The 26936-nt window shown below is 44.7% G+C and overlaps 1 protein-coding gene across 1 annotated transcript in view; it reads right to left on the bottom strand.

Annotated features, from left to right (window-relative positions):
- Positions 1-26936, bottom strand: part of pcsk2 (proprotein convertase subtilisin/kexin type 2) — a 101062-nt gene that overhangs the window by 24619 nt on the left and 49507 nt on the right. Inside the window, exons 6-8 of the mRNA XM_038807046.1 lie at positions 20750-20826; positions 16216-16304; positions 9084-9259 (exon numbers count right to left, since the gene is read on the bottom strand). Of these exons, the coding sequence (XP_038662974.1) occupies positions 9084-9259; positions 16216-16304; positions 20750-20826 (342 nt within the window). The remainder of the gene's footprint in view (positions 1-9083; positions 9260-16215; positions 16305-20749; positions 20827-26936) is intronic.

The following is a 26936-nucleotide window of genomic DNA, read 5'->3' as shown; positions in this document are numbered from 1 at the left end:
TATGTTCTATGTTCTTAGAGAAGCAATGAATGAATCCCTCAACATCCTTCGAAAAAGAGAGCCACGCCAAAGGTTGGAGGGTTGGAAATTTGGACAGAGCTGTAACCAAAGCAGGTATTTTTTTAAATATAAATTTAGAGTACCCAATAATTTTTTCCAATTAAGGGGCAATTTAGCATGGCCAATCCACCTATCCTGCACATCTTTTGGGTTGTGGGGGTGAAACCCATGCAGACATGGGGAGAATGTGCAAACTTCACACGGACAGTCACCTAGGGCTGGGATTTGAACCTGGATCCTCAGCGCCGTAGGCAGCAATGCAAACCACTGTGCCACCGTGCTGCCCCCAAGGCAGGTAGTAAAGGAAACTGCTGTGAATGCTGAAAAAACAGAAATAATACAGAAAATGCTGGAAATACTCAGCAGGCTAGGCAGCATCTGTGGAGAGAAAAACAGAGTTAACGGGGGCGATTCTCCGAGCCCCACGGCAGGTTGGAGAATCGGCGCAACCGAGCCATGACACCCCGACACTGGCGCACGATTCTCCGAGTTGCGGAGAATCGGCGCCATTTGCGCCGGCGCGTTTGACGTGGTGCCGAACGCGGGCCGCTAGAATCTGCGGGGCCGCTGGAATCTGCGGGGCCACCGATTCTCCAGCCCGAATGGGCCGAGCTGCCGCGTGGATACGACAGAGTCCCGCCGGCGCCGTTTATCCCTGGTCGCTGCCGGTGGGAACTCTGCGCGAAAGGCTGGGGGGGCAGCCTGTGGGGTGGGGAAAAGCGATCCTTCACCGGGGATGGGGGGCTCCGATGGGGTCTGGCCCGCAACCGGGGCCAACCGATCGGTGGGCCGGCCTCTCCCCCGCAGGGCCTACTTTCCTGCGCGGCCCGTCCCCGAACACCGACGCCATGTTGAGTCAGGGCCAGCACGCGGAAGAAGTCCCCCGCGCATGCGTAGGTTGGCACGGGCCAACTGCGCATGCGCGGGTTCGCACAGCGCACATATGGCGCCGGGAAGGGATGCTGGAGCGGCATGAGTGGCCAGAATCGGTCGTCCCCATGCCCGTTTCGTGCCGTCGTGAAACGTGACATCATTCACGTCAGTGCAAACACTTGGGCTCCACTTGGGAGATCGTCCCCAACATTTCAGTTTGATGACCTTTCATCAGAACTAGAAAATGCTCAAGATATCACAGGTTTTAGGCAAGTACAGAGGCAGGAAAGAAGAGCGTGGGAGAAAACAACAAAGTGGTTGACGCATCACTTGAATCTATAATATAGTTTGAAATTATGAACTACATAGAGAAACAAGCAGAACTATGACTTAATTAGGGCCAAAAAGGAAGGTCAATGTTGATCAAATGCATTGTGCTCTTTGAAGAAATGGCAATGAAACTGTTATAAGAGAATGAAGAAAATGCACAAGATATGCTTCATATGGATTTTCAATACAAGATGGTGGTGTTCAATTGTTTGGTGTTTGATTATGTGTGTCTGTTGATTGTTCCCTGCTCACTGTGTGCGATTGGTTAAGTCTGGGTGTGGTAACTCAGAGAAACAAACAAAAGTGAGAAGCTATTGGAAGCATGAGAAAGCAGACATTTTAAAGTATTGAATAAAACTCCTGTTGTAAACATCGGAGCTGGAGTGTCATCTCTGCATAGCTCCAAGGCAAATAAAATACACCACACAGGCACGTTAGTGAAACAAACATGGACCAGAGCCATTGCTTGATTTTCTGGCTGAATGGAGTAGGTGAGTGCCAGAGATGCACTTGTGATCATGCAAAACTAGGTTACCCCATTTCACCTTCTTGCAGAAATGCTGGTGGATTTTAAGCCTGCAATCACTTGTGGGTACATTCTCAGTGCAGCAATGGGATCGCTGGATATTTCTTTATTCTGGATTTTGGGACTTTAAGGATTTGATTCAAGAGATGCTATTGCAAATGACAGCGATTTGATGCACAGCAAGATCCCACAAAAAGCCAGGACATAAATGCCTGGCCCACAATGTTTTTAAAATGTTGACCGAGGCCAAGACATAATAAACTTTATTATTGTTACAAGTGGGCTTACATTAACACTGCAATGAAGTTACTGTGAAAAGCCCCTAGTCGCCACATTCCAGCACCTAGATACACTGGGGGAGAATTCAGAATGTCCAATTCACCTAACAGCACGTCTTTCGGGACTTGTGGGAGGAAACCGGAGCACCCGGAGGAAACCCACACAGACACGGGGAGAACATGCAGACTCCGCACAAACAGCGACCCAAACGGGAATCGAACCTGGGACCCTGGCGCTGTGAAGCAACAGTGCTAACCACTGTGCCACCATGATGGCAGAAGTGCCCCCCCCCCAAAATTCCAATAGTCACCATTGATGGAATCTACTATGCATCAACAAGACAGAGCAGACAGTTTGACATCTCATCCAATAGTCTCTGAAATGCAGCTTAAAGATGCAACCTTCAGGCTGTGAGACAGAAGTGCTATCCCTGATGAAAGGATATGCTGCCATGTCAGGTAGCAGTGAAAAGCAGCAGGCAGCACATCATCTCTGCAACATTTATGCTGCTACTTTTGGTTGCAATGGAAAGGCACAGTGCTTAGCACTGCTGCCTCACAACCTCAGAGACCTGGGTTCAATTCCAGCCTTGGGTCACTGTCTGTATGGAGTTTGCACATTTTTCCCGTGTCTGTGTGGGTTTCCTTCCTTCGGGTGCTCTGGTTTCCTTCCACAGTTCAAAGGTGTGCAGGTTAGTTGGATTGGCCATGCTAAATTGCACCTGAGTGTCCAAGGATGTGTGGGATAAGTGTGGTTACGGGTATAGGGGGAGGGGGGGGGGGGGGGGGGGGGGGGGAGGGGGTGTCTCGGTATGGTGCTCTTTCAGAGGATTGGTGCAGATTCAATTGGCCGAATGGCCTCCTTTTGCACTGTAGGGATTCTATAATTCTAATGGCAAGGCAGCTGAAGAGAAATAAAGAAATATTGCTCAACTGACATGAGCAAACCACATAAAGCGCAAATAGATATTTGTTATATAATAATTTTATTTATGGCTATCATTATGTGTGTGAGTAAAAGCAATTAGATGAGCAAAACCTTGATCAGTGTTGCCAATAGAGTTTCCCCAGTGACTCAGCAGGGGATATTATTATTGTTTGAGACCCAAGGATTTTAACTCTCCCATCAATAAATGGGGGTGGGTGGGAGAGGTGTGGGGAGCGTGGTTAGGGCATGTGAAAACGTAATAAAAGGGAGCTGAATAGGTTACTCTGCCCTTAGAGTCTGCTCCACCATTCAACAAGCTCATGGCTGATCTTCAATATCAACTCTACTTTCCAGTCCTATCTCAGTTCCCCAATATGTCCAAGAATCTATTGATCTCAGTCTTGAATATACTCAACAACTGCACCTCCACAGCTCTTGGGGTAGAGCCTTCCAACCTTCTGAGGGAAGAAATTTCTCTTAATCTCGGTCCTAAATGGCTAATTCCTTATGCGTAGACCTACCTCGTCACTGTTGTAATGTCGGAACACAGCAAACAATTTGTGCACAGTAAGAACCCACAAACAGCAATGTGATAATGACCAGATAATCTAGTTTAGAGATGTTGATTGGCATTGGGTCATTATAGGTTATATCCAGGACTGGACCCCACTATACCAGCCCCTCTCCTCTGTCCCAAGATTAAACCTGGATGTCATCCTCTTCTCTTGAGTGAAAAGCACACCAGTGTTCATTGGCCAGGACTGTATGGAAAGAGGGAGGTGCCAGTGGGAAACCAGGTTCCCTAGAAACCATATTCCAAGAGGTGTCATGTCCTTCAGGATGAAAAAAATGGATTAGAAGAGGGAAGCAAAATGAGTTGGAAAAATCCCACCCTGTGTTGAAAACACATAATTACATGGAATATAATTAGGTAAATAGGCCGTTCAGCCCAACTAGTCCATTCTGCACTCAAACCTCTTTATACCTTTTCTCATCATCCTCTGCTCCCTTCTCCAATTGTGTGTTTATAGTATCCACTTAAACATATGGTGGAGATGGTGGCATAGTAGTAATGTCACTGGATTAGTAATCCAGAGGCCTGAGCTCTGGGGACAGGGGTTCAAACCCCACCATAGTAGCTGGAGGAATTTAAATTCAATTAATAAATCCAAAGCAAATCTCAGTGGTGGTGACCATGACAACTGTCATCAGGGAAGGAAATCTTTGGACTGTGGGAGGAAACCTGAGCACCTGGAGGAAACCCACGCAGAAACAGGGAGAATGTGCAAACTTCACACAGTTACCTGAGGCCATATTTGAACCTGGTCCCTGGCGTTGTGAGGCAGCAGTTCTAACCACTGTGCCGCCGTGCTGCCCTAATGAGCGGGCAAAATTTTAAGGTGAGGGGCTGAGAGAGGATTTGTGGAAATATCTTTCACCCAGAGGGTGGTGGGAGTCTGGAATGCACTGTCTGGGAGGGTAGCAGAGGCAGGAAACCACAAAATCTTTAAAAGGTACATGGATGAGCACTTGAAATGTCATCATATTCAAGGCTATGGGCCAAGTGCTGGAAGGTGGGATAAGTGTAGATTTAGCGTAGTTTTGTCGGTGCTGACTCGATGGGCCAAAGGGCCTCTTCTGTACTGTATGACTCTATGATTATTACTTACCCAGTCTGCCCTCCATGTGACTCTAGACCCAGAGCAACACGCATGACTCTTAACTGCCCCCTGGCTCAGCAAGCCACTCAGATTAAGACACAGGCAGAAAATGCTGGCCTTGCCAGTGATACCCATGTGCCATGAAAGAATAAGGAAAAAGATAATTTTCTTCAACAGCTCCCTATTTATATTAATGGCATCTCATTTGGCTCCTTTGCAAACAAAGGTGGGATTTTCCACATTCCCACGGTGTGTTTTGCAGCAAAAGAGGCAGCCCACCATTGACCAGCAGCAGGATCGGTCCATCCCGTCGCTGTCGACGGGGTTTCCGGATGTTGCACTCTCCCCCGTCAGGGAATCGGATGGGGGCCCCGGTTGACAGGACTGGAAGATTCCACCAACAGGAACAGCCGGGGAAAACCGCCCGTTGTCTCCATATCCACACTATCAAAACCATCCATGTTGTTAAAGATCTCTGAGGTCACCCCTTAGCCTTCACTTCCAAAGAGCAAAGACAGCCAGCCTGTCAATCCTTTCCTGATAGTTATAACCTCACAGTTCTGACTCCATCCCAGTAAATCTTTGTTTCACCAGTGCCTCCACATCATGTTGAAGGTTTAGCTCAGTTGACTAGACAGTTGATTAGTGATGCTGGACTGGGGCCTGACAGTGTGGGTTCAATTCCAGTATCAGCTGAGGTTATTATTGGGCAGCGCGGTAGTATGGTGGTTAGCATAAATGCTTCACAGCTCCAGGGTCCTAGGTTCGATTCCCGGCTGGGTCACTGTCTGTGCGGAGTCTGCACGTCCTCCCCGTGTGTGCGTGGGTTTCCTCCGGGTGCTCGGGTTTCCTCCCACAGTCCAAAGATGTGCGGGTTAGGTGGATTGGCCATGCTAAATTGCCCGTAGTGTCCTAAAAAAAAAGTAAGGTTAAGGGGGGGGGTGGGTTGTTGGGTTACGGGTATAGGGTGGATACGTGGGTTTGAGTAGGGTGATCATGGCTCGGCACAACATCGAGGGCCGAAGGGCCTGTTCTGTGCTGTACTGTTCTATGTTAATTCTAGTTTTTGAGGACTCGGAGCTATTGTTGTTAGCGTATCTTCACATCCAGATTTACTCTTTTTTGGGAATAGTGGGGAAGTGGTGGAAGGATCTCCGAGCTGATTATTTGGGGAATAGTAGGGAAGTGGTGGAGGAATCTCTGAGCTGATTATTTGGGGAATAGTAGGGAAGTGGTGGAGGAATTTCCGAGCTGATTATTTGGGGAATAGTGGGGAAGTGATGGAAGGATCTCCGAGCTAATTTTTTGGGGAATAGTGGGGAAGTGGGGGAGGAATCTCCGAGCTGATTATTTGGGGAATAATGGGAAAGTGGTGGAGGAATCTCCGAGCTAATTATTTGGGGAATAGTGGGGAAGTGGTGGAAGGATTTCCAAGCTGATTATTTGGGGAATAGTGGGGAAGTGGTGGAAGGATTTCCAAGCTGATTATTTGGGGAATAGTGGGGAAGTGGGGGAGGAATCTCCGAGCTGATTATTTGGGGAATAATGGGAAAGTGGTGGAGGAATCTCCGAGCTAATTATTTGGGGAATAGTGGGGAAGTGGTGGAAGGATTTCCAAGCTGATTATTTGGGGAATAGTGGGGAAGTGGTGGAGGAATCGCCGAGCTGATTATTTGGGGAATAGTGGGGAAGTGGTGGAGGAATCTCCGAGCTGATTATTTGGGGAATAGAAGGGAAGTGGTGGAGGAATCTCCGAGCTGATTATTTGGGGAATAGTAGGGAAGTGGTAGAGGAATCTCCGAGCTAATTATTTGGGGAATAGTAGGGAAGTGGTAGAGGAATCTCCGAGCTGATTATTTGGGGAATAGAAGGGAAGTGGTGGAGGAATCTCTGAGCTGATTATTTGGGGAATAGAAGGGAAGTGGTGGAGGAATCTCTGAGCTGATTATTTGGGGAATAGTGGGGAAGTGGTGGAAGGATCTCCGAGCTGATTATCAGCCCCTTGAACTGCGTTCTGAACACTCCTTCTGTGACCAACTAGTCCTGGCATTGGACTCGAACCCAGAGCTTCTATTCCAGCTGTAAGAGTGCTACCCACTGCACCACAAATAGGACTCGAATAACAGGCACCTGTGTTATGGACTCAAAATCCTTACAAACTAGTCTGATAGTTCAGACCTGGCGCCGCCACTACTAGCAATGCAAGAAAACCTTCAACCCATCAGTATTGTCTGGAAATTCCATCCATAATGCGCAGGTGAAAGGCCAGTGTTTTGATTCACCACTGAATCAAATCCCCACTTATTGTTCGCATTGCAACATGAGACAGACAAGCTAATCCTTTCTCATACATTGCAGCAGCTTGTGACAAACAATGTTTTGAACACTCAGCAGCTCTGTTTCCTTTGCCAGAGGTGCTAAAGCAGAACTAGCTAACAAATGACAAAGTTTCTCGCGCCTACGTTATACAAACTGACTTCCAGAAGTCAGACGTTTCACACAAAGTAGATACTAAATCAAAATGCAAAGACATTTGCATTTGAAAAAAATCCAAAATATCGCCTTCAGTTCAGTAGGTAGTTTGGAGACGTTGGCGCTGCTCTTCTTGGAAAAGAGAAGACTGAGAAAAGATTTAACAGAGGTCTTCAAAATCATGAGAGATCTAGACAGCGTGGACAGGGAGAAATTGCTCCATCGGGGAGGGAGGGTTGAGAGCCACTGACAACTGCTATGAGATGAATGGTTTAAAAAGAACAATGGTGACAGGAACCTTTCTCGAGTTTACAGAGTAGTTTAGGATCTGGAATGCGCTGCATGGGAGTATGGTGGAGGCAGATTCAATCGTGGTTTTCAAAAGGGAATTGGATAAGCATGTGAGGGGAAAACATTTTCAGGGTACGGCTGGGGGAATGAGATTAGCGAAGTTACTCTTGCCAGCACAGGCTCGAGGTGCTGAAGCACCTCCGTTTGTTTGGTCAACATTCTATTATTGCTTGGCCGCATATCTCTCTGTACAAACTAAATCCAGTTCTCTTTAAAATGCATGAGACCTCAAGGGATACATTACCAGCCAGGTTAGAAATTTAGGGGTTTTACACCTATTACTGCAAACGGACATGTATTTGCGAATTACTAATTTGCCGGATGGTTGGGAAAAAGCTGGGATGGAATTACATCGGACGGTGCTTTCAAAAGGCCAGCACAGTTATGACAAGCGAAAGGGTCTCCTCCGTCAGTCCTAGAAGATTCTATGGCATGGTCATAGAGTGACTGTATTGGTTATAAGGAGATTCGGGCTGCATAGTGCATATTAGCACTGCTGCCTCACAGTGCCAGGGATCTGGTTCAATTCTGGTCCAGGGTCACTGTCTGTGTGGGCTGTGCACGTTCTCCCCATGTCTGCATGGGTTTCCTCTGGGTGCACCGGTTTCCTCCCACAGTCCAAAGATGTGCAGATTAGGAGGACTGGCCATGTTAAATTGCCCCTTGATGTGCAAGTTAGGCTATGGGGTTATGGGGATAGGACGGGGGAGTGTAAATGGGTAGCTCATTCAAAAAGGGTCAGTGCAGTCTTGATGGGCCAAATGGCCTCCTTCTGGGATTCTATGAGTTTCTGAGTGTTACCAGAGTTACTATCAGTTACTAGTGGAATCAAAAATGTTCCCACCTCTCATTTGTTCGCTGAATGCCCTCTGCCATCTTCTCTCACTTTCCCACACCTGATTTCATTATTCCCCTGGCCTGACCTCCTGATTTTCACACAGCAACTGTTGCTGTGAAATAATGACAGGGGAGCCAAGCTTTAGATGGTAAATGCAACAATGTCATGGGCTTGGGCCTCACACGATAAGATGTCACATGATCATTCTCCAAGAATGCCTCCAATCAGAGACAGTGAAGAAATGGCGATACATTTCTAAGTCAGGATGGTGAGTGGATTGGAGGAGAACTTGTCGGTGGTGCTGTTCCCATGAATCTACTGCTCTTATTCTGCTCGGTGATAGAGGCCGCAAGTTTGGATGTGTTGCTATGTGTTGCAGTACCACAAATTTCAGCACATCAACATCGTTCTGTGGCTGATATAAAACTCAAATGTTTTGTGTTGGTTTTGAGTATCCAGCAGAATGTGATTTCATTAACATTTCGCTCTCTGCTGTTACCTCGTCAACAACGTGACCAGTTATGTTCCAGCTCTGATCAACATGATTGTTCAACGATCAAATCACAGAAGTCAAACATTTCAATCTGGGCAAAAAAGGCTAGTATACAATTTCCACCAGGGGGTTACTGAATCCATCGGCACAACAGAAATTAACCCTATCACATTTGTGCCGGCAAGTGCCTTCCTCTTTCCCATACTAGTTTAAACATGTTGCAGCAACGAGGTCCTGTACTTCCTCTGGAACCCCTCCCTCCGCCCTCCTCACCTTATTAACACCATCAGCCATGGCCTGCAAGGTCAACTCGCGAGGCCCGTCCACTGTTTTGCCATCATCAGTTGGCCCCCAGCTGGCACTGTAGATATCTATAATCTGAGGCATGTGACTGATCGAAGAGGCTTCTATAATGTCAGTCATGAATGGCTGATCCAGCATACGGATCCCTGTGGAATATTGAGAGGTCATCAGCTTCAATCCATTTCTTAATGTCATAATTATAGTTCATTGGAAATAGCACTGTTTTATTTTAATATGACTAGGCATTTTTTCCCTCAACATTATTATTTTACAACATCTAATTATAATAATAATACTCTTTATCAGTGTCAGAAGTAGGGTTACATTGACACTGCAATGAAGTTACTGTGAAAATCCCCTATCCGCCACATTCCGGCACCTGTTTTGGTGCACAGAAGGAGAATTCAGAATGTCCAATTCACCTAACAAGCACATCTTTTGGGACTTGTGGGAGGAAACCCGGAGGAAACACACGCAGACACGGGGAGAATATGCAGACTTTGCACAGACAGTGACTCAAGCGGGAATCGAACCCGTACCCTGGCGCTGTGAAGCGACAGTGCTAACCACTGTGCTACCGTGCCACCCTAATTATTCTAATTATTATACAGGATTTGGTATTCCAAGAGATTTCAGTGTCCTTGTAAATGAATCACTGAAGTTAAGATGCAATAAATCAGGAAGGTAAATGGTATATTAGTCTTAGTTATAAGGTCACTTAAGTATAACGATAAGGAGGTTTTGGTGCAATTATGTCGGACTTTGGGAAGACCACACCTGGAGTACTGTGTATGTGATTGTCCCTCATCCAATAAGGATATACTTGCCTTAGGGCTGGATTTTACATCCCCACCAACTCACCCCCAACCCCTAAAGTGTGATTCCGGCTCGGGTGGGGGGTGGGGGGGGGAGGGGATGAACTATGTCGAAAAAGCTAGCCCACCACCGCCATGCTGACCACTGAAATCAGCAGCATGCCGTATTTAAATAGATAATTAAATATATCTTAGTCTTTTTCGCAAGTTTATTGACTGGGATAATACGCTGCCCATGCTATAATATTTTTATCTCGGGCAAGTGAATAGGTGTAGCCTCGATGAAAAACAATGGGAAAGAAGGGGAGTCACCTCTTTCAAGGTGGGGGGGCACCCGGTGTGCACAGGGACACCCAACAGTGTCAGCCTCTCTCTCCTCTCACCTCCTACCCTCCAACCGCCGCCGGGCCCACCCCCCCACCACCACCACCACCACCACCACCACCACCACCACCCCCACCAGTTCTGGTCGCCACATTATAGGAAGGATGTGGAAGCTTTGGAAAGGGTACAGAGGAGATTTACAAGGATGTTGCCTGGTATGGAGGGAAGATCTTATGAGGAAAGGCTGAAGGACTTGAGGCTGTTTTCGTTAGAGAGAAGAAGGTTAAGAGGTGACTTAATTGAGGCGTACAAGATGATCAGAGAATTAGATAGGGTGGACATTGAGAGCCTTTTTCCTCGGATGGTGATGTCCAGCACGAGGGAACATAGCTTTAAATTGAGGGGAGATAGATATAGGACAGATGTCAGAGGTAGGTTCTTTACTCAGAGAGTAGTAAGGGCGTGGAATGCCCTGCCTGCAACAGTAGTGGACTCGCCAACACTAAACGCATTCAAATGGTCATTGGATAGGCATATGGACGATAAGGGAATAGTGTAGAAGGACTTTAGAGGGGTTTCACAGGACCGCACAACATCGAGGGCCGAAGGGCCTGTACTGTGCTGTAATGTTCTATGTTCTATTCTCTTCCCAGCATGCCAGCTTTCTGCCAACTTTCCTTCCATGTCCTCCAACCCCCACCCTGTAAAATGCAGCCCCTGGAGTTGTCACGTTTTCCTAATTGATTCCTTGGGTCCTGTCCTGTAAGGGGGGTTTGAGTAGAATAACCAATACTCTCTGGAGTTTAGAAGAATGGGAGGTGATCACATTGAAATGTATGGAATTCCTCAAAGGTTTGACAGAGTAGATGCTGAGAGGCTGTTTCTTCCTGGGCTGGAAATTCTAGAATGCGGAGTCAGTCTCAGCATAAGGGACAGGTGACTTAGGACTGAGATGAGGAGAAATTTCTTCACTCAGAGGATGGTGAATCTTTGGAATTCACGACCCCCGGATAGTTATAGATGCTGAATCATTCAGTATTCTCATGATTCTGGTTGCTAGATGTTTGGACTCAAAGGGAATCAGGTGAAGTGGGGATTGGGTAAAAAGAGAAATTAAGGCAGAATATTAGCCATGATCTTTTTCTTTTTCTTAAAATGTATTTTATTACAAACATGTATCGAAGCAAGTTACAACAAATAAACACCCCGGGAAACATACTTCCCAACAATCAACTATACAGTCTGTACTGAGTTTTCCTGTTTTTCACCCCTCCCCCCCCCCTCACCCCACACCTCTACGACAAACAGCTTCTCAAACACGGTCACAAACATCCCCCAACTTTTCTCAAACATCCCTCTGAGCCCCTTAACTCATACTTTATATTCTCTAACTGCACAAAGTCGTACAGGTCACCCAACCATGCCGCTACGCCCAGTGGCGATGCCAACCGCCACTCCAGCAAAATTCGCCACCGTGCAATCAGAGAGGCGAAGGCCAGAATATTGGCCTTCCTCCTCTCCATGAGCTCCGGCTTCTCTGAAACCCCAAATATTGCCACCAAAGGATCCGGGTCCACCTCCTCCACTACCCTGGCTAAGACCGCGAACACTCCCACCCAGGATCTTCCCAATTTTTCGCAACCCCAAAACATATGCTCTTTTTCAATGGTGGAACAGGATTGAGGGGCTGAATTACCATTTCCTACTCCTGTTTGTTACGTTCTTCCACATAGCGACGGGAATGCCCAGCCTATTCCGAGGAATACCCAGTCAATTGTAAGCCCTGAAGTAGAATATTGATTTATGATTGAACATACTACGATTTTGTTTTATTACATAATGGATTGAGTGAATATTCTATTATCTGCCATTGCTGTTTACTTTCTACAGCAGCGTGGGAGTTGTTTTTTGTAAGTTAATTAATTTCAATATTATTCAGCTTTGATGGACATTATTGATGTTGATTCGCTTCAAAGCTCCCAATGTCAGAAGCTGCCTCAAACCTGTCTGTGGATGTGCCTCTGTCTTAATATCTTCATAATGGGATTTAAACATTACTGCCACGAGGTTACCTCACTCTCAAAAACGAATAGAACATAGAACATAGAACAGTACAGCACAGAACAGGCCCTTCGGCCCTCAATGTTGTGCCGAGCAATGATCACCCCACTCAAACCCACGTATCCACCCTATACCCGTAACCCAACCCCTCCCCTCCCTAACCTTACTTTTTAGAACACTACGGGCAATTTAGCATGGCCAATCCACCTAACCCGCACATCTTTGGACTGTGGGAGGAAACCGGAGCACCCGGAGGAAACCCACGCACACACGGGGAGGACATGCAGACTCCGCACAGACAGTGACCCAGCCGGGAACCGAACCTGGGACCCTGGAGCTGTGAAGCATTTATGCTAACCACCATGCTACCGTGCTGCCCCACGGATGAATGCAGCCATCATTTGCCAACAAGTTAGAATGAGTGCAAAAGTCTGAAGTTACCATTGTGTCAATTGAATAGCCACACGGTGGAAGTTGGGGGAGAGTGTTTAGATTATGAACTAGACTGTAAGGTGGGCATTATCGTCTCCTTGACCCTCCCCCCCTTAATCAGTTGTTCTAATTGACTTTTTTTTAAAATTATTCTTTCATGGGACATGGGCATTGCTGGCGTGGCCAGTTTTAATTGCTCATTCCTAATTGCCCTTGAGAAGGTGGTGATGAGCCACCTTCTTGAACTGTTACATGAGGTCTTAGGTACACCCACAATGTCATTAGTGGGAGGGAAGTTCCAGGATTTTGACCCAGCGACAGTGAAGGAACTGCAAAATATTTCCAAGTCAGGGTGGTGAGTGACTTGGAGGGGAGGTTGGAGGAGGTGGTGTTCCCAGGCATATGCTGCCCTTGTCCTTCTTGGTGGATAGAGTTCACGAGTGCTTGACAAAGAAGCCTTTGCAAATTGCTGCAATGCATCTTGTAGATTGTACACATAGCTGTCACTGTACATCAGTGGTGGAGGGCGTGACCTTTAAAAGGTGGTGAATGGGGCGCCAGTCGAGCAGGCTGCTTTGTCCTGGATGGTGCCGAGCTTCTTGAGTGTTGCTGGAGCTGCACTCATCCAGGCAAGTGGAGAGTATTCCACCACACTCCTGACTTGTGACTTGTATGTGGTGGACTTTGGGGAGTCAGGAGATGAGTTACTCACTTCAGCATTGCCAGTCTCTGACCTGCTCTTGCAGACGTTGTATTTATGTGGTACAATTTTGTTTTAAATCATACATAACAGTGCATTTTGCAATATTATGTAACAGTGCATTATATAATAGAATAGAAGACCAGGAGATAATGGAGGAACCAAGCCAATATTGTACAATTTGCCTTAACATCCAGAACCGAAATGATCCCATGCTGTTTCTTAGCAGCTGAAAATCTATTTTTTTCAAATCCATATTCATTGTAGAATAATTAGTGCAGAGGGTCATAGGTATCCTGGTCACGCTCAGCAGCTGCAGCCCATCGCTGGTCACCGAGCGATTGCAACCTGAATTTAGGAAGATTAACCGTACCACTGGTGCCTGACCTTTGTGACCTAAGGGTTGATTTTCTATATGAGCAACATTTTTCTCATTAGAACGGAGAAGGATGAGGGGCGACTTGATAGAGGTTTATAAGATGATCAGGGGAATAGATAGAGTAGACAGTCAGAGACTTTTTCCCCGGGTGGAACACACCATTACAAGGGGACATAAATTTAAGATAAATGGTGGAAGATATAGAGGGGATGTCAGAGGTAGGTTCTTTACCCAGAGAGTAGTGGGGGCATGGAATGCACTGCCTGTGGTAGTAGTTGAGTCGGAAAATTTATGGACCTTCAAGCGGCTATTGGATAGGTACTTGGATTAGGGTAGAATAAGGGAGTGTAGGTTAACTTCTTAAGGGCAGCACGGTAGCATTGTGGATAGCACAATTGCTTCACAGCTCCAGGGTCCCAAGTTCGATTTCGACTTGGGTCACTGGCTGTGTGGAGTCTGCACATCCTCCCCGTGACTGCGTGGGTTTCCTCCGGGTACTCCGGTTTCCTCCCACAGTCCAAAGATGTGCAGGTTGGGTGGATTGGCCATGACAAATTGTCCAAAATTCTATGATTAACCTAGGACAAAAGTTCGGTGCAACATCGTGGGCCGAAGGGCCTGTTCTGTGCTGTATTTCTATATTTCTATTTCTCTATTTCTATTTCTATTTTGAGGACAGACGCAGCTGTGTGAATCGCAATGCAGGTAAATCTTTGTGATTGGAATGGAAGGCAGATATTTTGGTGACATCTATTATAATTGGATATAGACTAGATTGCACAGGAGACTAGGTTTAGATGAGTGTGGATAATTTGAAAATTTGTGGGGCTGGAGGGGGTTACAGTGATAGGGAGGGGGGAGGGGAGACCATGGAGGGATTTGAAAACAAGGATGATAATTTTAAAATCAAGGTGGTCAAGGAGCCAGTCTAGGTAAGTGAGCACAGGGTTGAATGGGACTTGATGTGAGTTAAGGCTGGATGTTTGGATGGTCCGTGTTTATCTTTTTAGTAATTTCTTTTGATAGTGTTGGAATATTCTAGTTTATTCTTGCTACTGGAAGCTTATTTCTCTATCTGGATCACTTTATGAAAATAAGGGAGCATCCAAGTGACAGAGTATGTCATGTCTGTGCACCTATGTTTTAGGGTGCTATTGGAGGACAACTACTGGATGAAGTATATGTCCAAGCTGAACATGTTACTGAATAACGCTGAAAATATTGAGAAGAAAATAGAATGGCACATGAGGGAATGCAGTGCGTTATGGTATCAATGTATTGTTTGGAGATAATGTCAGGATTTTTAAAAACTCATGTGTAACAGGGCAATATCTCACCACTGGTCAGTGAGTATCCCCACATACATAGCACTCAAAATCAGATTCCAATGATGTCACATCCCTCAGATCTCACAGCAGTCCAGGAGGAGGTAGAGTGCTCAACTGCAGCCATTTTGAGGGGAGACAGTGACATAGTGGCACTGTCACTGGACTAGTAATCCAGAGATGCAGGGTAATGCTCTGGGAACATGGGTTTGAATCCCACCAGGATAGATAGTGGAATTTGAATTCAATAACAAAAATCTGGAATTAATGATAACTATAAAACCATTGTCGAGTGTTGTGAACACCCATCTGGTTCACTAATGTCCTTTAGGGAAGGTAAGACCCTTACCTGGTCTGGCCTACATGTGACTCCAGACCCACAACAATCTGGTTGACTCTTAAATGCCGTTGGGCAACAAATGCTGGCCCAGCCAGCGATGCCCACATCCCATGAACGAATAAAAATAATTACAGCCATATGAGGTAAGGTAATTAATTATACATTGACCTCAAGGAACCGTCTCTTCTTCTCTTTTAATGGGAGAGTTTGAGCATGGGGGCAAGGCAAAGAGACAGGCCTCCAAGAGTTCCACAGCTGATATTGAACCTATGCTGTTGGTATAACTCTGGCATACTCTGGCCAGCTAAACTGAGCTAACTGACTCCAACCCCTTCAGCATCATGTGGGCAGGTTATCTTTGAATATTGAAGATTTATTGCATCACAAACAAATTTTCATTTCTGTTCTAGTTCAAAGACTGCTCAAATCCTGGGCAAATACTGTTCATTTAAATAAACCGGGCAGGAAAAAATGAAATTTGTTGACAAGAAAAGGATGCAATTCTTTGGCAATTTCAAACCCAAGCGGTTTCACAGGGGTGTAATCAGACAAAAAAATAAATTAACATGTTATCCTTAAGCAGTGATATTTTTGTAAAAAGAATAGTTGTTTTTCTTCTTATCACTTAATTACGTTTTGCATTCAAAAATTGCAATGGGCATGTCTGCTCCCCCTTGTTTCATCCCTATTGTTGGCCCTTTACACAGCCTTAAAAATATGCCATACCTGCCACTCTTGACGAGTAAGCCACCCCCACACCACATATGTTGTTATTGGCAGCAGCAGATACTTCACCAGCACACCTCGTTCCATGGCTGCAGAAGAAAGTTCCATAATTGTTAGACCAAAAAAACACTCAAATTATTATTTTGTAATTCATTAAGGAGCTGTAGACATCTCTGATAAGGTCAATATTTATTGCCCACCCCTGATTGCCCTTGAGTAGATAGTGAGCTGCCTTATTGACAGCTGAGTGTTTTGCTGGGTCATTTTAGAGTCAACCACATTGCTGTGGGTCTGGAGTCACATGGAGGCCAGACCTGGTAAGGATGGCAGATTTCCTTCCTTAAAGGGCAAGAGTGAACCAGATTTTTTTTTAAATGGCAATTCATTAATTTCATGGTCACTTTGAACTAATGCTAGCTTTTTATTCCATATACAATTAACTCAATTTAAATTCCACAGCTCCCGAGGTGGGAGTTGAACCCATGTCGCTGGTTCATTAGTCTAAGCCTATAGGATTGACTAATTCAATCACATGATCCCATTCCAAACGAGCCAGAATACTATTGTTTAACATTATTATTTTGTTTGAACAGAAAAGTTTATTTTAGAAAAACCTTCAACAATTCTCTTTCTTTAAGTTGGAATGTTTAGACAGTGTATGGAATGTTTAGACAGAATCCTTATTCAACACCACACTCACTTAGGGTTATATTTTCATATGTTTTGCGAATAATAGCTTGAATGTATATGCTGTAGCCAATAAGAAGTTACAAACAAGGTAACACAGCATTTTGCTTTAATATCATTCATTAAACCTGAAATCAGTGTTACTCCCATTCCAGAAACACTTAGAATAATGTTGCTTCATAACTCACTGAAGATCTTGATTAAGGCTTTGGAAGAAATGAAATGATCAGTCTTGCTGTGAAGTGTGCACAGCATGGAAAATATAGACTTAACAAAACACCTGAAATAACAAGTTACCACAACACTTTGGGAGTTCCAAAACTAACTGTGTTCCTTGATATAGAACCATAGAATTCCTACAGTGCAGAAGGAGGCCATTCGGCCCATAAAGTCTGCACTGACCTTCTGAAGGTGAACCGTACCCAGGTCCACACCCCTGCAATCCCATAACCCCACCTAACCTGCACATATTTGGATACTAAGGGGTAATTCAGGAAGGCCAATTCATCTAACCTGCACTTATTTGGACCGTGGGAGGAAACCAGAGCACCCCCAAAGGAAACACACGCAGACACATGGAGAAAGTGCAAACTCCACACAGAGAGTCACCCAAGGCCGGAATTGAACCCGGTCCCTGGAGATGGAAGTGCTAAACACTGTGTTGTTGCCCCTATTGGACACTGAAAAATTGCAATTAAAAATGGAGATATATCACAAAGGAAATGTGCAACCCACTGTAAATACAGCAATTACTGTGGCCAAGAGTTGAACAATAAATACAGATTACATTTGAGTACGACTGTCCATGACTACGAATTAACTTTCGCTTATTACCATTGGATTAGTCTCATCCCATAATGAAAATTGTGTTGATTATATCATATTCCTACATATTCCCTAACTGTTTACCAGCACTGTGAACTCCTTGAATTATTAAAATCCACAACTAGTACCACTGGACAATTAGCCAGTTGTGTCAATGCACAGGTTCAATAATGTACCTCCTATATATCTTGATGATAATTAAAGCATAAGAGGCTTATAACCGCACTTTTTTCACAAAACCAGGGATATTCTAGGGAGAAAACCTTCAAGATACCTGAGGGAATATTTAAAATGATCCTGTTGACGCACCATGAGTCCAGAGTTGACACAGACCTGTTACTGGTGAAATCCTGTTTTGGCACAGAGATGGCATATCTGCTGAAGCTTCTGGGGAAGCCCCAACAGTGGAACGGGAGCAGCTCCCAGGATATGGGCAGCTCGGTAGCACAGTGGTTAGCACTGCTGACTCACAGTGCAAGGGACCAAGTCCCGCCTTGGGTCACTGTCTGTGTGGAGTTAGTACATTTTCCCCGTGTCTGCGTGGGTTTCCTCTGGGTGCTCCGGTTTCCTCCCACAGTTCAAAGAAGCGCAGGTTAGGTGGATTGTGCATGATAAAATTTCCCCTTAGTGTTCAAAAGGTTAGGTGGGGTTACTGCGTTAAGGGGATAGGGTGGGTTTTGGGCATAGGTAGGGTGTTCTTTGCGAGGCCGATGCAGATTCAATAGGACAAATTGCCTTCTTCTGCACTGTAGTGAATCTATTCTATGATATTCCCAGCCATGGGGATTACACAGAATGTACTGAAACAGGCCATTCGGCCTTGTGCGTCCGTGCTGGTGTTAATGCTGCACATGAACCTCCTCCAACCCCTTTTCATAGACTTACATAAAATTTACAGTGTTGAAAGAGTCTGCACCGGCCCTTGGAAAGAACACCCTACCTAAGTCCACACCTCCACCCTAACCCATAGCCCAGTAACCCCACCTAACTGGTTTAGCTCAATGGGCTAGACAGCTGATTTATGATGCACAACAAAGCCAGCAGCTTGGGTTCAAATGCCATACCAACTTACCCAAACAGGCGCCGGAACGTGGAGACTAGGAGTTTTTCACAGTATCTTTATACTTGTGACAATAAAAGGTTATTATAATTATTAACCTTTTTGGACACCAAGGGCAATTTAGCATGGCCAATCCACCTAACCCGCACATCTTTAGACTGTGGGAGGAAACTGGAGCACCCGGAGGAAACCCACGCAGACACGGGGAGAACATGCAGACTCCTCACAGACAGTGAGCCAAGCCGGGAATTGAACCTGGGACCCTGGAGCTGTGAAGCAACTGTGCTAACCACTATGCTACTGTGTCACCCTTCATCTCCCACAAACAAAAATTCCATCAATCCCTTTCTCCCATGTTTGTTTGTCTAGTTTCTCCATAAAAAACATCCTATGCTGTTCTGTGAGACCTACATTCTTGTGAGAGTAAATCTCACAACTTTGAACATACTCAACTCAACAACTAGGTGTCCAGGGTCCTCTGGGATGGGGAATTCCAGAGATTCACAACTCTCTGAGTAAAGACCTTGCTCCACATCTCAGTGCTACATGGTTGACGCCTTACTCTGAGATCGTGATCCCGTGCTCGAGATATCCCAGCAAGGGGAAAACAGCCCTGATTGATGTCACTCATCAGTTCAGATGACACATATTGTTAGAAATTCTAATGTTAAATGAAAATTTTGATCATTATTTAACACGTGTTTTTTTTACAATTTTTTGTACATTACTGCTGCATTTCCATTACAGGCAATTAAGACTAAGATATTCAATTCTGCTGGTGTTTTATAACAGATTTTAAATATTGTTACTTATGTTTTGAAATAAATAAATACAAGGATAATTAATATAATCAAAATGATTGATGCACTATCACTTACGACGAGACGAGAGTAGAATGTAATCGAGGCTTTATTACACAGAGATGTGTGGCCTCCTACAGCAGCTGACAAAATGGTTGCTATATGGGGAGCACACATATTTATACTCCGCCTACTGGGCGGAGCCAGCAGGCAGGGTTCTACCGCCGTACCTGTAGTAATCACTGCACACTGATATCCTTTGCGGGCCAGTACTATTGTTATATCACGGGCAATTATGATTTATTATCAATCAATAATAAATTATTCTTTATTATTGTCACAAGTAGGCTTACATTAACACTGCAATGACGTTACTGTGAAAATCCCCAAGTCGCCACATTCCGGCACCTGTTCAGGTACACTGAAGGAGAATTCAGAATGTCCAAATTACCCAATAGGCGGGACTTGTGAGAGCAAACTGGAGCACCCGGAGGAAACCCACGCAGACACGGGGAGAATGTGCAGACTCCGCACAGACAGTGACCCAAGCTGGGAATCGAACCTGGGACCCTGGCGCTGTGAGGCAATAGTGCTAACCACTGTGCTACCATGCATTTTAATTTTTGAATTATAATGAATATTAATCTACTCAACTATTCATTTTTTGGAGGTGGATGGTGATATGGTGATTATTTTAACGATACTTGAGCAAAGTTTTTGGGCATATCGATTAAACACAAAACTGGCAAACAATTCACATCTCTCCCTTTCTGGAACTTAGTGCAATCAGGAGCTATTTCTGGCTTGCTGTTTCAGTGCAGTAACTTGAATATAAGATAATAGGTCAAAGAGGCTCAAAGACATTTCCAATATCAATAGATAGGCAAGAATTCTGTAAAAGCCGAAAGGATATTTGCCTTTAACCCCTAAAGGAATATACATTTTACTGTGGACAAGCTCGACAACATAAAGTGCATTAAAATATTTTGCACGGAATGCATGCCTTAAAAGAATCAATACCAAACATAACCCAGATGCTCTCTGCTCTCCACAAGAAGCCCTGATTTATAATTCAGCAAGAGAGTATGCACTCTGTCAGTTAACTAGCTTGCTCAATGCTTCCTGGCACCACTAGAAAATGACCCACTTGTGTCTAAATTACCTGTTAAACCAATCATCCGTGTAGCGTGGGTATGGATATGGATCATTGCTGCTGAAATCATAGCTGGCTTCTGCATTCTGTAAAAGATATGTACATGAACTTTAAACTTACATAGACAAAATGTACTGACTTAAAATAGTCACTTGGTGGTGCAGGGCTTGAATATTGAGGAAAAGAGAGGCATGTTGCTGAAGTTTTTCATCTTGCACCCATCAGGACAAATACAAAATGCCAAATTTCAAACAATCACAACAATTCATACTACATGGGCAAAGGATGTTGATTGTAATCTGAATCCTTTGCTCCTGGAGTACAAATTGAAAGGAAACAATATTTTTGTAGCGCATTTAAGGTAGTAAAAATATCCAAATGTGCTTCACAGGAGTGTTATCGAACAAATTCCACATAAAGAGATATTAAGACAGGTGACCAAAATCTTGGTAAATGAGGTAGGTTTTAAGGAGGTTCTTAAAAGAGGAGAGAGAGGCAGAGAGGTGGAGGGAGGGAATTCCAAAGCTTAGGGCCCAGACAGCTGAAAGCACAGCCGCCAATGATGGAGCCATTAAAATCAGGAATGTTATAGAGATCAAAACCGGTGGTGCACAGAGGTCCCAGAGGACTGTAGGGCAGGAGATCACAGAGATAGGATGGGCAAGGTCATGGAGGATTTTGAAAACAAGGGTGCAGCTGGACTGAGCCAATGTAGATCATTGAGCATAGAGCACAATCAATCAATCAGAAGGTGGCAGATGAACAGGACTTGTTGCGAGTTAAGATACAAGAAACAGTTTCTGAGCTCAGGTTAATCGACCATGGAAGATGGGAAGCTAGTTGAATTAATTAAGTCTGGAGGTAACAAAGGCAAGTATTATTCTCCAGCCTCTCAGCATCTAATGCATGTTCGAACCAAATTTTGTGCCTTTGCAAACCTCACAGCACAGTGATCAATTATTGAATTATTCTTACTTCAGTCTCTGGTGTCACTAATGAGTCAAGATTCACTAATGTTTCCATAATATCTTTATTGAAGGAGATGAATCGGGGGAATTTTAGCCACATAAAAGAGAGTGGGTTCAGGTCAGGTATGAGGTTAAAATTTTAAGAATCTCAAATCAGACGCTAACCTGTTCCCAAAGCCACCCCATCTCCACCCCTCCACCCACCCCCAACTCCTGATTTTAACTGGGTCGGGATTGGATGGGGTTTGGCAGGCAACCAACAAACTCCCGAGTGGCTTGTTGGTCACTGAAAAATGTAGCAAGTCTGTCTGGCTTTTAATAAACTGTTTTCTGGGTTTAGCCCTGGTCAGCCAAGTTTCCTGGGCCTCCGGAATGCTGCCCAAAGGAATGTGAGGGCATCTCGGGTTAAAAAAGGTTAGAACATAGAACATAGAACATAGAACAGTACAGCACAGAACAGGCCCTTCGGCCCTCAATGTTGTGCCGAGCTATGATCTCCCTACTCAAACCCACGTATCCACCCTATACCCGTAACCCAACAACCACCCCGCCTCCCCCCCTTAACCTTACTTTTTTTTTAGGACACTATGGGCAATTTAGCATGGCCAATCCACCTAACCCGCACATCTTTGGACTGTGGGAGGAAACCGGAGCACCCGGAGGAAACCCACACACACATGGGGAGGACGTGCAGACTCCGCACAGACAGTGACCCAGCCGGGAATCGAACCTGGGACCCTGGAGCTGTGAAGCATTTATGCTAACCACCATGCTACCGTGCTGCCCTAGGTTAAGTGCCTTTACAGCACGGGATGTGAGCTAAGAGGAATAGGAATACGTACTCGCAGGCCAATACACTTCTCTCCTGATCTGACTGCCGGCCCAAAGATCCTGCAACTTCAAACCCTATGTCCCCCACTCTCGTGATCAGACCCTACCCTGGTATCAGACATCTCTATGATTGATGATCACTCCCCCAGATCAAGAGGTTGCACCTCTTAAATATCTCTCCCCTTCCCCCCCCCCCCCCCCCCCAAACCTCCTGACCCCCCCCCCCCCACCAACTTTCTCTCAGGGTCCTACCCTATTCCTGTCCTGTGGAGTCAAGTCTGCACATTACCTCACTCACAAACCCACCTCAATCAAGACCCTCAGTATTGATTACTAGTTTGCAAACTGCATTGCGGCTGGAATAAGGCAATGATCATCCACAAATCAGATTTTTAAAGTTTGGTTGAACTAAAATTAGGATTTGCGCTGAAGGATTGTTCAATATATCATCGCTGGACTCATTGTCACAATAATATTGTGAACTGCAGCCTTTAATGTACAGTAGATTCTGTTTAACTATTCACATGCTCATCTCAATTTTTTCATTCTAAGAACAATATATTGCTGTCCCTTGAACAAGGAATGTTCCTTTGCATATGAGTTAAAGCATATTGAGTCATAAAATGAGTTGTTTCACAGATTCTTAGAGTGCAATATACCTGCAGCAATACATTATGTCACCATTTGTAAAATGTGATTCTATCATTCAAATTTAATAACTTCATAACTGCCAAGGATCAACTTGAGGTCTTATTAACATTTTTGACTTGTAATGCGCCGGCAGTGAGGTTAACCAGAAATTGTGGAAGCCAATGATAAGAACACAAGAAAATACGACATGGGAGCAGGAATAGGCCATTCAGCCCCTCAAGTCCCCCCAGTCAATAAGGTTATGGCTGATCTTCTGCTTCCGCTACAATTTCCTGCTTACCCCCATGTCCCTTAATTCCTCCAAAAATCTATCAATCTCAACCTTGTCTATACTCGACAACTTGTTGCTCTGTGCAGTAGAGAATTCCATAGATTAGCAATCTTCTGATTGGAGACATTTTCCTTCATCTCAGTCCTAAATACCAGATCCCTTATCCCAAGACCATGGTCTGGATATTCCTGGTTCATTTTCCTCACTTTAACATACAACATTCTGAAGGGGTTTGATAGGGTAGACACAGAGATTGTTTCCCCTGATCGGGACATCTAAAATACGGGGGGGGGGCAGAGTCTCGGGATGAGGGGGCTGATCATTCAGGACTGAGATGAGGAGCAATTACTTCATCATAATAATAATCTTTATTAGTGTCACAAGTAGGCTTATATTAACTCTGCAATGAAGTTACTGTGAAAATCCTCAGGTTGCCACACTCCAGCACCTGTTCGGGTACACGGAGAGAGAATTCAGAATGTCCAATTCACCTAACAGCATGTCTTTCGAGACTTGTGGAGGAAACCAGAGCACCCAGAGGTAACCCATGTAGACACGGCGAGAACGTGCAGAATCTGCACATACAGTGACCCAAGCCGGGAATTGAACCTGGGACCTTGGCACTGTGAAGCAACAGTGCTAACCACTGTCTACCGCCACTCAAAGGATTATAAATCTTTGGCATTCCCAACCCCAGAGAGTTGTGGATACTCTACTGCTGAATACATTTAAGGCTAAGATAGACAGATATTTGGTCACTCAGAGAGTCAAGGGATATGGGGAAGTGGGGTTGAAGCCCTGATCATATTGATTAGTGGAACAGTCTCGAGAGGCCAAATGGTCTACTTCTGCTTCTACCTCTTATGTTCCTGTGTTCTTGTGCCCTGTGATGGTGGGCTTGGAAGTGAAGGGCCACTAAAAACAGTTGGGAGGCACATTGGGATGACATACCTGATGCATTCCTGATGCCAGAGATCTTCCCGGGGCAGGCTGGGAAGAGAATTGGCCGCCCACATCCATGGGGGCGGACATCCTTATGCTGGTCAAGACTCCAATTAGAGACAGTATTTCAGTCTTGTCAGCATTTTACTGTCTTCACTATGGTCCCCCAGCCTTGTGCAGAGACCGTCAACTCAATGGAAACAGCCTCCCTGTGGCAGGCTGGGGGGTGGGTGGGGCGGTGAGGGGAGGGGGGGGGGGGGATTGGGGGGGGGGTGCAGAAGCTGGAGTGTCCATGCCCCAAAGTGGGGCCTGCATTTATGAAAGGCCACATTGATGGTCAATCCTGATCCAGTAGAGGGGTTTCCTATCCACCTTGATGGACCTACCGGTCTGTCCTTGGTATTTAATGACTAATATGAAAGTCAGCAAGGGTATTCACATGCTGAGTTGCCCTCCTGAATCCCAACCTGCCTTAGAAGCACCCACCTCTCCTATTCTCACTGTCGGCATGCACAGTCCTCACACCCTCATTTGTTCACAAAAACCGGGATCCCAAAGCCAGCAGGGAAACCAACCCTAGTTTTAGACTCTCCAGTAGGTGCGAAACATCCTCTCAACATCTAACTCTTCAAGCCCTCTAGGAATTTTATCCATTTCAATGGGATAATCCGCAACACAGAAATGAATAAAAATATTAAATAGCAAATTGTTAAATGACATTCTTGGCACACAAGGTTCCCTCTGAAATTAAAACTTAACTATCATTAAAATCAAGTTTACTTGCAAAATAAACTGGTTAAATAATTCTGTAATTGGATTAATGAAGCTGGATTTAGATTTGTTTAAATTACACAATGGCACGCTGTCAGTATGTAACCATCAAAAGATGCTTTGGTGATGTTGAGAGTTTCAGGTTGTTGCTTTAATGTTGAGTTGTTGAATCTCTGAGCATCAGTGAGCTTTGAGAAAAATACTCTGTTTTCTACCATGTCTCTTAAGATTATTTAAATGATAAAGGTTGCCATGGCAGCCTTTTTAATCTTCTTGTTGACCAGGAGGAGGTGGGTTCGGATGGCGCCTCTGGGTAATCCCAAAGCAGCTTGGGCCTCCCTTGCTTCCCCTCAAGGGACTGAATGGCCTCTGCCTGTTCCTACATGTGGAGAAAAATTGTCCAGAATTGTCTTCCTTTCCCCCCCCCTCATCATACCATGGTCGAGAGCAAATCGCTTTACTTTTTGTATCTGATGTTAGGTGGGGCCATTTTATCTTTCTGCTGGCTACTCTGTCTGGAGGAGAGTCAAATACCAAGTGCGTAAATCTCGTATTCCACCTCCATTCGTCAGTCAAATACACTTGCCAACCCCCTCCCCCCCCCCCCCCCCCCCATTCCCTGCCCGAGGGTGTTTAGTATGATTCAGCTGTTATTACGTTAAAAATTCTCTTCAGCAAAAGCTTAGCGACCAGAATACTATGAATTTTAATGTGACAGGAGTAGCCTATGAGTCTGCTATTGAAGTGACACAGCCAGAGCCTGGAGGAGTTTTAGCTCCCTGATCAAATTAACAGGAATATCATCACCTGCACTTAACAATCTCTGGCACAACCTGCCTTTATTTCCGAACACGCTGTCAAGTTACAAAGTGAAATTCTAAAGAAAATGCATGTTTTTCATTGCACCTCATTGTAATTTATTCCACTCAGTGACAAAACAATGAAATGGAAACCATTTCAATTAATCTCTCATTTGTTTTTGCCAATTATTCTCACAAGAAAGGATTCAACATACATTTTATATCAGTTAGTGAAGCAGGGTTTCGAAATTCGGGAGATCATTAGATCAAAGCATTAACAATGAGCTATAATGCATAGAAGAGACCATCTAGAAAGGTTTTTATTGAATATTCTGCGTGACAAGTTGCTGTACGTGTGAGCTGATAATGACAGTGAGTGAAACTGGGCAACTGCGTCTTCAGTCAACAGTGCAAGTCCTGCGTACTCCTTAACCAATTAACCTTAAGAATTATGAAATTGCAGTGCAAGGATTGAGAAGGAAATTGGGGTGAGTAAATTCAATATTACATCAGGTACAAAAATAGAAATGAAAAGAGGAAGGAAAGATCTGATTAAAAGAGAAAGAAAAGAGACAGAAAGGGAAAATAAAAAAAGTAAGATTTTATTATCTCTAGTAACAATTAAAACCGTAAGGAAGAACAGTTGAATTAGGAGAGAGGGAAAAGAAATTGAAGGGACTATTTAAAAAAACATAGGAATTTAATATTTCCAATTACAATTAAAACATTAAGGAATGAGACTCCACACTTGTAAAAGTTGATTTTCAGTACCAGAGAGGTGAATTGGCAATAATTAACACTTTTCATATTGTTAAAATGGCACTTGGATTTGGAATTACTTGATTTAACTTGTTGGGAGCAAAGACATGAATAAGGGCTTTAGCTGCGGTGAGTTTATTGTAATTGAGAATGAGCAATGGTTGTAGATTACCTTGGCGAAACAAGAGGAAAAGTGATGGGGA

The sequence above is a fragment of the Scyliorhinus canicula genome, chromosome 1 (assembly GCF_902713615.1).
Source record: "Scyliorhinus canicula chromosome 1, sScyCan1.1, whole genome shotgun sequence".
Lineage (NCBI taxonomy): Eukaryota > Metazoa > Chordata > Chondrichthyes > Carcharhiniformes > Scyliorhinidae > Scyliorhinus > Scyliorhinus canicula.
This window is presented reverse-complemented; position numbering and strand designations above follow the sequence as displayed.